The following is a 13,681-nucleotide window of genomic DNA, read 5'->3' as shown; positions in this document are numbered from 1 at the left end:
TATATATATATATATATATATATATATATATATATATATATATATATATATATTTGCAAACAACGGGTGTAGACCATTGAGTAATATTGTTCAAAATAATTGTAATTATAGATATAAAGTTGGTTGAATAGTTATTATGTCAGTGTTTATGTCAATAACATAACCATTTTAAACAATATTTTTTAACCTACACAACGTGAGGACATTCGTCTAGTATATTACAAAAGAGATCATTCAAACTCATGTGATTATAGATAAATTGTTATTTCAAACCATATAGATTTGAAAGCTATACATTTTCATATTCCCGAAATTAATTTCAATTACTACAATAATTATAAGTTTCTAATAACTTTTTGTATTCCTACTTATGTATATATTGTATTACTATAAAAATGATGAATCGTTTTAGTAAACACTCCACACACAAATCACATACAAAATTTAGAGAGAACATGAAGATAAAAAAGTAATAGATCATCAAGGTTGAAGGTTTTTGAAGTGTTAATTTGTAAAAGAAAGCAAATGGTGAAGTGTGTTGGAGAGAACTCAAAGAGGATATCATAATCAAGGTTTTGAAATACTAAAAGCTATATGGTGTTATTTTCTCATTTTTTGTAATTTATATCCACATATTGTTCCTTCCACTTTCTTTTCAATTTAAGAAAAAGTTTATAGTTGCATATTTAAAGCCAAAAGAAAAAGAAGATCATGTTTTAGTTTAATTGTTATAACTTCTTAATGATGTATGTTTTTAGTTTGCAATGTCTTATAAGATTCTTTGATTGAGTTTCGTCGCTGAGTATGCAAGTAATATAATTATAAAAATAGAATTATATTATTAATGAATATATTACTAGAATATATGAATTAAAAAATATAACAACATAACAAGATGTCGTTTATATTTATATATCTTATAAAGAAAATATTTTTTTTTGAACTTCATGCATTGAAAACTCCTAATAACATTCAACTTATACAACCTAATTTATGATTAATTGAAATGTTGTGATTTGTAATTCCCAAAACTCTTCAAATCATTTTATTTAATTGATGCGTTAAATGGAATATTTAGCGTATATAAGAACATTGTAGCTTTTATATTGCATGTATGTCAACACAAAATAAATTCAACGCATCAATTGATGTGTTAAATGAAATATTTAACTTATATAAAAACTTTATTGAATTCAATTTAAACACAACTTATTATATCTATTTTACTATATACTTAAAAATTACAGTATTAATTGTATATTAGTATAAAAATCATTATTTCGGTGATAAATGTTGATAATATTGTTATTATAACATATAATTGTCATTATTCATATTACATTATTGTGCACAAATCAAGAGTTCAAAACTCCTATTACATCTCAAGAGTTTTCTAATTTAAATGCAGTTATGATTTCAAATTTAATGTAATCACTCGAGCTTTTTTATTTTCCATTACATTCAAGATTTTCTTAAACTTATAGTTATTAATATACAGTTCCTTTTTATTTCCCACTTATTTATAAATAATGTAGCTATATTAGTAGTATATAAGTAAGTTTTGATAAATAAGATCATATGTTTGAAAAAGTTTGTGATTCAAATATGAAAAAAATTGAAAAAATGAGTTATGCCCCATCATTGGTTATTTCAACGCCATTTTTTAATAACAATGTTTCTATATACACAGGTATGTTGATTTCTAAGTATTCATTTTGAACGATTTATAAGTGTCTAATAACTTTCATTTGATGTAAACGTTATAGTAGATGTTACAGTGTTTTTATGTTATTAAAAGTTGTAATATTTTTCAATACTATTTGTTATTTTTTTATATACAAATCAACTTATGTTTTATATATATTTTACACAACATAAAATGGTCTATAAAATCATCAAAAGTTGCAGTATTTGTTTTTTTTTCATACTACTTTGCATTTGTTATATATAGAAATCAATGTATATTTAATATATAATTTACACAACATAAAACAATCTATAAAATATCAATTAATATTATAAATAACCAATGATATAAACTTATTACAATTAATAACAACTAATAGTTTAACTATAGGCTTTTGTTTTGCAACTAACATTTGTTTTCATTTTTAAATATTAAATCACAATTTGTTAAATGTGATTATTTTAATTAAATAGTTACATTCGCGCACAACGCGCGGGGATTCGCCTAATATCTGGTATAACATATGTCACTTTCCTTGCAACATATTCATTTAAAACTTCCACTACAACATACAAGTTTTTTTAACTAAGAATTAATTAGTAACTACAACTTAGGAATTTTGTAACTTACGTGCATATATATATATATATATATATATATATATATATATATATATATATATATATATATATATATATATATATATATATATATATATATATATATATATATATGTACATATGATTTGAACTTTAAAATAATTAATAACTAGATGTATGTGTGACTCTTGCATGTGTTATGTGATGACATGTTTACCGGGCAAGGCCCGATGCCAGGCAGGTCATGATGGGTATATTGTATGCTAGTTATTAATATGTGTTTTATGCTACGAGGCAAGGCTCGAAGTCGGGCGGGGCTCAATGACCGTATCGTATGCCATCGTATTTATGATTATCGCATGTGTTAGTATGATTATATGTTTATATGATTATATGTATTGAGTGGGGCCTGATGTCAAGCGGGGCCTGGAGATTGACAGAATTGTAAACCGAGCGGGACTCGATGTCGGACGGGGACCGAAACTGAGTAGGACTCGATGTCGAGCGGGTCTCGATGGAGGGTGGGGGCCCGGTATGTAATTTAGTATGTTTGGTATGTGGTATCTTGGACAACTCGCTAAGCTTTGTCCTTACAATTATAGTTTACGTTTTCGGTACTTTGATTTTCGATTGAAAAAGCTCGGGATGATTGCAGAGCACACACCACATGTTTCCACATTCTGTGATTTACTCTGATACGATGATGTATTAATAAAGCTTTGTTTATCTTGGTTCATGAAAATGAGATAATGTACTATTTTAGTAATTAAGAAAAAACTTTTTGGGTCTAATTTTTTTGGGACGTTAATGGTGCATAAGATGGTGAAAAAGAATTGATTAGAGAAAATTCAAAACTCTATATTATGGTGCATATATTCATATTGAACCAGGAAGAGAAATATACAAATTTATATAAGTGGAATATACAAATTTTGTTTATATTGTTTGAAAATAATATGAAACAAAATATAAGGTTATTTTTTCCCATTCTTTATTTATTTTTTCTACACCAAATGAGATTCACTAAAAAATGATCCACACTAATACGATATTCCCATATGACATTTGTATTATTATATATATGTTTTACTTTCATTGTAGTATTGCATAAATATTGTTAAATATGTTGTTGATGTTGGTTATATTATTGTGTTGAACATGAAATTATGTTTTTCTATTCGAGTTTTGTAATGAAAATATTATTATTGTTAGATAATATGCGTTGTGACAATGAGGTTATAATTAGTTTCGTACTAAAATTATATCTAAAATTTATAGGTTCTTCATATATATATATATATATATATATATATATATATATATATATATATATATATATATATATATATATATATATATATATATATATATATTAATCATATTATTTTGATCTTGTGCAATGCACTAGTATATGCCTAGTGTGTGTATATATATATATATATATATATATATATATATATATATATATATATATATATATATATATATATATATATATAAAGTAGGTTATATTAAGATGCACAAGTATTACGTAACTGTCTACCATGTGTTATATGAGAATGACTAGATTACACATTCTCGTTATTTTTCTTTTATTCTTGTTCTCACGCATTTTCATTCTTAAATATTATAGTATCAAAATAACATTCTCAAAAATGAGAATATAAAAAGTCATCATAAAAAGTCCATACTATCCTTATAAATGATTTAATTTTTTTAAATTAATTGATTTTTCGTATTTACATTACCTTAGAACACTATTTTTTATTAAGTTCTAATTAAATATCACTTACCATATGGCCACACAATACTTGTTGTCCAAACAATAACATCTATGTATTGGTTATATATATATATATATATATATATATATATATATATATATATATATATATATATATATATATATATATATATATAAAAGAACTATGAAGACAAGTTTAAAGCATTTGTACATACATAAAAAGCAGTAACAATACCACCAGAATCTTTAGCAGGTAGTTTAATCTTCATTTGAAAGCATCCAGATCCAAAATATGATTTTGACCCAAATCCAGCACCTACAAATAAATTTATATATAAGTACATGTTACAAGTGTGGATATGATTAAAAGTGTAGATATGCATGTGTATTTTTTTACGCCAATGATTTAATCATATGACATTTTCATGTGAATTTGAATAAATTCACATATGAATCACATTGGTCGGTCATCTATGAATGATTAGAATGCGAGTGTAAAAGTTGGATAGAGTGATCAGTCACTTGTTAATGACCAAATGGCTTAAATTTATTATGTTTATATGTCGATATAAATATCTATTTGTAGATCCTGAAATTTATGAATTTTGGTATATTTATTTTTTTCGATAAAAATAAAGATCTAAAAATTAAAAAAAGACATAAATTAAATGATTAACATTATTTTAGAAATTGTGTATTTGTTACGTCGAAGTCGAAGTGTCCGTGAATTATCTATTCTAATGACATATTGTCGTACATTTTTTTTAATATCTAAAAAAGTGTCATATCTATTTACAGTCTTAAATTTTTATTAAAAAAAAAAAAGACTTGATCGATTTATTGGTTCCTTAAAAAATTTATGGTTTTTTTGGAACGTAACTTAGAAAACAGGCAATGTTAAAAAAAAATCTCAAAATTGTGAGCAAACCAAAGAACTTCATCATAATCCTTGAATCAAATTCATTTATATAGTCATAAAATAATGGACCCTACAAAACAAACTCATCAAATTAATAAATCCATAAGTGATGAAGTTCCTCTCTCTCTTTCTCTCTCTCTCTCTCTCTCTCTCTCTCTCTCTCTCTATATATATATATATATATATATATATATATATATTATATATATATATATATATATATATATATATATATATATATATATATATATATGGTTAAGTTCAAATAAGAACACTATTTAATGTGAGAACGTGAGAACACTACTTTACGTTACTATGCTACTATGAATTTAATATCTATAGTATTGTAGTAATTTAGTAAATTCTAATGTAAATGTTAAATATGTGATTGTTCATATATTCGGTGATGAATAATGTCATAAAATTGTACATAAAATTTTTTAATGTGAATATTAATGTGTGATTGTTCGTATATTTGTTGATCAATAATGTCATATAATTGTATATACAAAATTCATAGTAGAATAGTAACGTAGAGTAGTGTTCTCACGTTCTCACATTAAATAGTGTTCTCATTTGAACTTAACGCTATATATATATATATATATATATATATATATATATATATATATATATATATATATATATATATATAGGTTCAAGTATTCTAACTAATCATACATACTTACAAAGCTAGCATTTTTCCTTGAACCTCATGCATTTGAAACCCCCATAAAAATTTGCAAACACCTCATGTATTTGAAAACCTTCTATTTTAATGAATACCATTCAAAAGTCTCTTAATAATGATTAACAATTCAAAGGTTTTATAACTTATATAATATATTTAATAAACAGTTATTGGATACTCTACTATAAAAAGGTCAATTTTTTTTTAGTAGACACACAAATACAAATAACATACAAAATTCAAAAAGAATACAAGTTTAAAGTTTTTTATGTTGTTTGAGGGCTTTGAACAATTTTGCGAGCCATGTTATTATGTTGAAGTTTTTAATTTGTAAGTTTGTTATATAATAATTATTTTTTTGTATTTTGTTGATTTAAATATACTTTTAAGAATATCATTGTATGTTGTGGTTGAAATTTTAATGTAAATTAGATTAGATTCGTGTCTTCGATCATATGTTATGGAAGATGATATATAAAATATTTAATTAACTATTGTATACATGTTTGTATGTTCATGTTGCTTCAAAACAATAATTAATTAAAAATCATGGATATGTCATATTATCCATGTAAGCCTTTTTTAAAATGCAAATTATCTATCTTATCACTTTATATTTTAGTATAGGTTTAACATTTTAATTATATCAATAAGTGCTTTTAGAAGTTTCCTTCACTTATTAATAATAAGTGGTTTTAAATTTAATAAGCAATAATTATAAATAATAAAATCAAATTACATGGATATGCCCTATGATTTATGCAAGTCTCTTTTGAAATGCAAATTGTCTATCTTATCACTTTATTATTTAGTGTATATTTTACATTTTAATAATAATATGAAATGTTTCTTAAAAGTCTTCTTTAACTTATTATTAATAATAAGTGGTTTAAAACTACTGAATAACAATTTTAAATGATAATAACATCAAATTATAAATTACATTTAGCTATAAATAAATTGTATTTTAAATGAACATCATTATTAAAATTAGAAAATGATCGCATAAGTAAAAATATAATTAATCAATAATAATAATTGTTAAAAATAATACTAAATAGACAATTATATTTAATTCTATTAATGAGAAATGTGGGTTGATGTCAATGACTATTATTGTTGAAACTAATAGAGATTATCCACACACGCGTACACACACACACACACACACATATATATATATATATATATATATATATATATATATATATATATATATATATATATTAGTGTAAAAGTATTATCTCAAAGTTAATGTCAATAACATAACTATTTTAAATATATATTTTCAATATTTTAACAATATATTTTTAATCTTCGCTGCGCAACGCGCAAGAATTCATCTAGTTATTGTGTGGAGGTAGGAATCTATGTGAGCCAATCATTTCAAAACCTAAATAAGGTAAATTTTTAATCTTATCGATTAATTAATTTTAGTAATTAAATAAATATTTAATTAATCCCTTTAATTTAGGCAAAATAGTTTAAGAATTAATTAAATGAGGTAAATTTTTAATGTTATCTATTAATTAATTTTAGTAATCAAATCTATTTGTTCAATAATTTTATATTTAAGAATGTTATTTAGACTATTATTCTGTAAGAATATGTATGAATCTATATTTGTATTATAATGTTTGAATATATAAGGATTATGTTATATATATTTCAACTGAATATTCAAGAATGTTGCTTTTCTATAAGAAGATACTTGAATCAAATTATGTATTCTATCAAAATATATGATGATATTTTCATAGAATATGGTTCTTACAGAATTGCATTCTAAAGAATAAAATCTAGTAAATTTAAAAATTATGTTAGAATTAAAAATGAATTAATTAAAGAAAATCAGAATTTAAAATTAAAAGAATCAATAGCCCTTAAAATCCAAAATTTTCATTAATTAAATGTGTGTTTCCTAATTTAAACATGTGTCTCCTAATTTAAAGATAGATAAATCATTACTTAAAATAACAAAAACCATTGGTCTACATTCATCCGTATATCTACACAATAATTAATTAGAATAGAATAACTTAAACATATATATATATATATATATATATATATATATATATATATATATATATATATATATATATATATATATATATATATATATATATATATATATAAGGGAAATCAGTAGTAAAAATACATATTATGGTTAAGAGGTAACTAACAATCATAAAATGACACATGTCCATTTATTTAAATTACGAAATTTGAAATAATTTGTCTATTTGGCCCCTAAATCTATGGTGTTATTGGTATTAATGATAGAATTCTTGGTATTAATGATGTAACTTATTCTTGATTATTATGAATACAGACACTTACTTGTTTAAGTAACCGTCTAATTCTTGAAATTAATTCCTAAAATTTACTAGAATTCATGGTGTTAATCATAACGTAACTTCCATTAATTCTTGAGATTAGAATTACTTTCATTAATCTTCAAGATGGTAACTGTTGCCTCCTAGGAATCTCTCATCCAAGTATACATTGATTCCTATCCGGACAAATATAAGAAATGTCTCTTAAAACGATTGAAGAACAAAAAAGTACATTGTTTGGGCTCATATAAATAACATTGATTCCTAAAAATACAACAGACACATAGTATCTAACCGAAAACAATCGTAAAACATAAATTAATAATTAATTATTATCTTTAGATCCAACAAAGTTTCTTAATAAATTGCTAGAATTTTTGGAAACAGGAAAACGCATTTAGTCCTGAGTTTCAAAACATCTGGTTGACTGGTTCTCTCCTTCACGCCTCTCTTGGTGTTAGTTTTTTTTTTATTTTTTATTTTTTTAATTTCTTCCGTGAGTTTTATACTTTGTAATTTAAATTTTGTTTTCATCCAACATTTAATTAAAACCTTTATTATTCATTATTACTGAATGATTATAATCATTATATTAAGCATTGAAAGTCATAAAAATAGATAAGTAATTATTTCCTATTTATCGAATGGTAGTAGAAAAACAAAATCTGAGAAAACCGACTGGAAGTTAGTTATATGTTCTTGCAGCCTTTAATCTCTTTTTAGAATAATATAAACAAGTTAATATAGATTGTATAGTTACGGCCAATCGTAACGTAATTTTATTTGAATATGGGATTCAAAACTTTCAAAGTCATTGGTTCATTGGAATTTAATGTAACTTTTAGAGTTTTTTGATTTTAGGATATCCAACATAAAGGTTCAATACATATCGATTGAAGGCAAACGGGCAACAACCTGCACCGTTAGTCATTTCTGAATTGCAAAACCAATTTTTTTGAAAACAACATTTATGGATTTAAGAGATATGATATTAAAATGTATGACGCATTGGATAAATATGTTTAAAGAACATTATTAATCAATTTTAGTGGTTACATTGGATTGTAACCGTTTATGTTTTGGATTCTGGGTATTCAATATTTGATGTAGGTTTTCATACCTATAATTAAGAGTTTACGATTTGGATCATGGGTATTCAATATTTTGAAAATTTAGTGATTAATTTTGATTGTAACAGTGGACGTAATTATATTTAATATTTAGTGATTAATTTTGATTGTAACAGTGGACGTAATTATTTTGAATATTTAGTGATTAATTTTGATTGTAACAGTAGACGTAATTAACAGACCAACATGTAAATTACCACAAAATTTGTGTATCTTTGATTTGTTGGCATGTTTTCATTGGTTTCTAGTACCTAATTATGCATCTCTCTCTTTCTCTATCTATCTATCTATATATATATATATATATATATATATATATATATATATATATATATATATATATATATATATATGAAAAGTGAATATACCCTTAAGGGTATATAAGCTTAGGTATCCAAACTCATTATACTACGTCGTTTTGTATGGAAAATGCATAATTAGGTACTAGGAACCAATGAAAACATGCCAAAAAATCAAACCCATGTACTTCTTTCTTTGGTTAGGTAATCCAACAACTAGGGGGAGAGAATGGCAACAAAAGATTGAAATTGGGAAATGTTTGTTTTTCTTTGTTTGTTAGGAAAGGTATCTTTTGTTGCCATTCTCTCCCCCCTCGTTTGTTAGGAAAGGAAAAGCACGAAAATGGGGTTGTTGGCCATTTAAACAGAAGGGAGAAAGGAAGCAGCAAAACAACAAGTTTGAGGGAGACAAAGGTCTCGATTCTTGACTGATCAAAGGAAGAGGAAGTTACTGGAAGCATCCATGGCCAACATGTGATCTTCTTCTTCGTCTTATTTTGATTTGAATCCATGTAAATTTGGATGTTTGGGTTTTCCTGAAAAAATTTATGATAATGGATGGGATATAACTCATGGTTGTTTGGGTTTGTTTCTTGAATTCAAGAAACTGAATTGGTAAGACTTCCATTAATTTTTTTTGAAGAAGCACACCACATGTTCGATAAAATGCATCGTTGAAATCTAGGTATTTGTAACTGGAAAACAACAGATTGTTTATGTGATGTAGTAACTTGTTCTTAACTGTAGAAATTATTTACCTCAATCCTGAAAATAAATTTTACATCCAATTGCTTTTTGATCTTGAATTCCTTGTCAACTTAAGAAGTGAATTACCGTAACCAATTCTGTGAAGTTAGAATATACACCATTCTTTTTATTCTAAACCCACATCCCTTTTTATCATAATGTGGTTGTGTGTGTTGTGTTTATTTTTCAGATGCTAAGTGTTTTATTAGTAGGACTCGATGTTTTGTTCCTTGGGTATATTTTTGATAATACAAATTCTTTAAGAATATTCAAAACCATTCAGCAAGAATAGTTTATTCTATAAGAATATTATTGATGTATTCTAATAGAATTGTAGTTAATTAGTTATATGTTTAATATGCAGTTGTTATCACTATAAAATATTTGGCAATGAATTTGTGATAGAAATGGCTTGAAGACCTGATGGGAAAGACTTTTTTTATAAAATTATTCTCATGCAATACAATTCTGACATAATGCCGATATCATAAAATGTCAATCTCATAGAATGCTAGCATATTTTGAAGTGGCTTAGAGGTCAAACATACACAAGACATCTAAAAACGAAACAAGAAAGTGAATGAGGATTCTTTCAAGAATACCGATATTTTTTTTTGCAAGAGATTTCAAGAATGAATGTAGTTTATGTTCATAGTTGTATTCTTTAAGAATGAATGTAATTACCTATTCTAAACTATTAAACTTCGCCTTATATAAAATTTGTATTCATTAAAAGTTATTGGTGTTGATAATATGTTTTTATAATATTATGTTCATAGTTGTATACCATTCTGACAGAATTACAGAATATCATTCTAAGAAAATAACATTCTGATAGAATAAAATCGGTACGTTTCAAATTGAATTAATTTGAAAAAAAAAAAATATGATTTTTTAGATCAAAATCATTAATTATCACATAAATCTTGATTTTTCCTTTTTTAAATTTGTCTCAGTTGACTACAGTGCCCTTATGCTAAAATTTGTATACTTATATGGTACATGTTACCCTATTATACTATCATAGACCCTTGAGATCATGACCTTTGACTATTTTCCATCCGATGGTCCAGATCTGTGCATTCTGGCAATTAATAGTTAATAGAAACAAAATAACATATATATATATATATATATATATATATATATATATATATATATATATATATATATATATATATATATATATATATATATATATATATGATTTGTTAACATGTTTTGATTGGTTCCTAACATATATATTGTTGCTCTAACTACACCTCCGTAAATTACACAAATGATCCCTATGGTTTGGGTAATTTGCGCGTTTGGTTCCTAACCTTTTTTTTTTTTAAAAAAAACTTGAAAGGTCCATACTTTTTGTTTTTGTTACACGTTTGGTCTCTATGTTACCTAAAAGGACTATTATACCCTTACTTAAATATATCAAAATAGTCCTTTTAGGTAAGATAAGATGCGGTGGGGGTGGGGTTTAGGGTGTATTTATTTAAATAAATTAAAAATCAATGACAAAATATTTTTTTTAGATAAGACACAATAAAAACAAACAGTAGGGATATTCCGAGTTAAAAAAATAAGTTCGGGACCAAACATGAAGATTATCCCAAACCATAGGAACGATTCGTGTAACTTACTCTCCCTCTCTCTCTCTCTCTCTTTATATATATATATATATATATATATATATATATATATATATATATATATATATATATAGACACACACACACACACACTAGATGTGTGCCCGTGCAAAGTGGCGTCGATAAATAGCTCTTTTGGAAAATAGTTTCTTATGGGGAAATTATTATTAGATTTTATTATTAGTTATTATGTAATAAAAAATATCACTTTTAAATAAAATATTTATATTTATACTTTATATTTATATTGGTTGTTCATAGTATTATGTAAGTTAATTAATATTGATGTCTAGTTTAAGAAATATAAATAAATTTGTATACATGGATTTAATATTCTAAAATTTTCATTTTGGAGAAATTAAATTGTCTCCTACCTTTTATGCATACCAATATTCCTACCCACTAACATTATGACACGTGTCATCATTTCACCATTTAGTTTAATTTGATTTGATATATTCCTAATGTACTTTTAATGGGATAGTTAAGTAAATTTGGAATTGGAACACATTTCATCATTTCAATAGGTATAAACATTTGTAGGCATAAAAGGTAGGAGAAAATTTATTTTCTCGTTCATTTTGCTTCAAATTGAATGTTTTTTAATAACTTTTCTTAATTCAAGTTTTTAAACTTTTGACAAGTATTAATGATTTATTTATGCATAATTGATTTGTATAAAAAGCTTTTTAACTTATACATCTTAAAATTTAAGATATAACTAATATGGTTTATAATATAGTATTATATAATTTGATTCTCATTTGAAATTAGAATAGCAAAATAATATGATTAGGTAAAATTATTATTATTTTTGTTAGTGATAAAACAATAAAATATAGAAATCTAAATAAATACTTTGAGAAAATAATTAAAGATTATTTTTTCAGAAAAAATACAATTTAGTTGAAAACCTGAGGTATTATCCAATGACAACTGAACCTCTTGTCCTTGATTAAGAAGTTGAACATGCTGATTTCCCCAAGTTATCTTATAATTCTCATCAAAGGTAGCATTCTTTGCTGCATCACTAACTCTAAACAAGAAAATTACTTTAGACAAAGCGACCACCAACTTCGTTATCATCCATAGATGAAGACCCATTTTATCGTTGCAAATAAACTGTGATTATTGCTAAAAAAAACCCGAACGAATTAGTTTGCTTGTGTGTAGGTATAAATATAATGTACAAAGACATCCAACAAATCAATATATGTTTGTGTGTAGGTTTTAAAATATGAATGTGGATATTTATACTTGATATTCTTTTTGCATTTTCTTTAAGATATTTGGTTTTAATATCCTTATGCCCACAATCCATAATATAGCTAGCTAATTACACCTACGTAAAATCATTTGTTTAATTGTAAATTTATATAATATTGACCTATAAATATTTCATTTCTCTTTTAAAAATGACATTAATATTAAATACTTATAATTACCAAATATATTTTTTTCTAATCCATTTTCTTTACATGGACCCAGGGCCGGTCCAACACGATTTGAGGCCCGGGGCAAAACAAAAAATTGAGGCCCCATACTATTTTTTTTTTTTTGGTAAATAAGTGCGGCATCTTGTGAAATTTTACTAAATTAAAATTTTAATACAACAACATTCGTTATGAGGTTACTACAACTACAGTTATTACAATAAACAAAGTTTGCAATTGCCAGAACATCTAAAAGATATACATACAACATGTATATAGACTTGCAAATTTTCAGTACAAAAAATTCCTAAATCATATTTGGTTAGATCCCAAATTAAGATTTAGTTGCATAATGCATAAATCTTGTTTATAAAGCACATAAAATTTGTATATAAAGCAGTGGTAATAATCAAAACAAACATTAGAATATTTTAATTAATAACAATAA

At 24.6% G+C, this 13,681-nt stretch overlaps 1 protein-coding gene across 1 annotated transcript in view; it reads right to left on the bottom strand.

Moving 5' to 3' along the window:
• LOC145018153 (xyloglucan endotransglucosylase/hydrolase protein 2-like) overlaps positions 1 to 13,010 on the bottom strand; it is a 28,528-nt gene extending 15,518 nt beyond the window's left edge. Inside the window, exons 1-2 of the mRNA XM_078976059.1 lie at positions 12,715 to 13,010; positions 4,246 to 4,346 (exon numbers count right to left, since the gene is read on the bottom strand). Of these exons, the coding sequence (XP_078832185.1) occupies positions 4,246 to 4,346; positions 12,715 to 12,904 (291 nt within the window). The 5' untranslated portion in view covers positions 12,905 to 13,010. The remainder of the gene's footprint in view (positions 1 to 4,245; positions 4,347 to 12,714) is intronic.
• Between the last annotated feature and the right edge of the window lie 671 nt (positions 13,011 to 13,681).

The sequence above is a fragment of the Lactuca saligna genome, chromosome 9, assembly GCF_052625555.1.
Source record: "Lactuca saligna cultivar CGN05327 chromosome 9, ASM5262555v1, whole genome shotgun sequence".
NCBI classification, from domain to species: Eukaryota; Viridiplantae; Streptophyta; class Magnoliopsida; order Asterales; family Asteraceae; genus Lactuca; species Lactuca saligna.
This window is presented reverse-complemented; position numbering and strand designations above follow the sequence as displayed.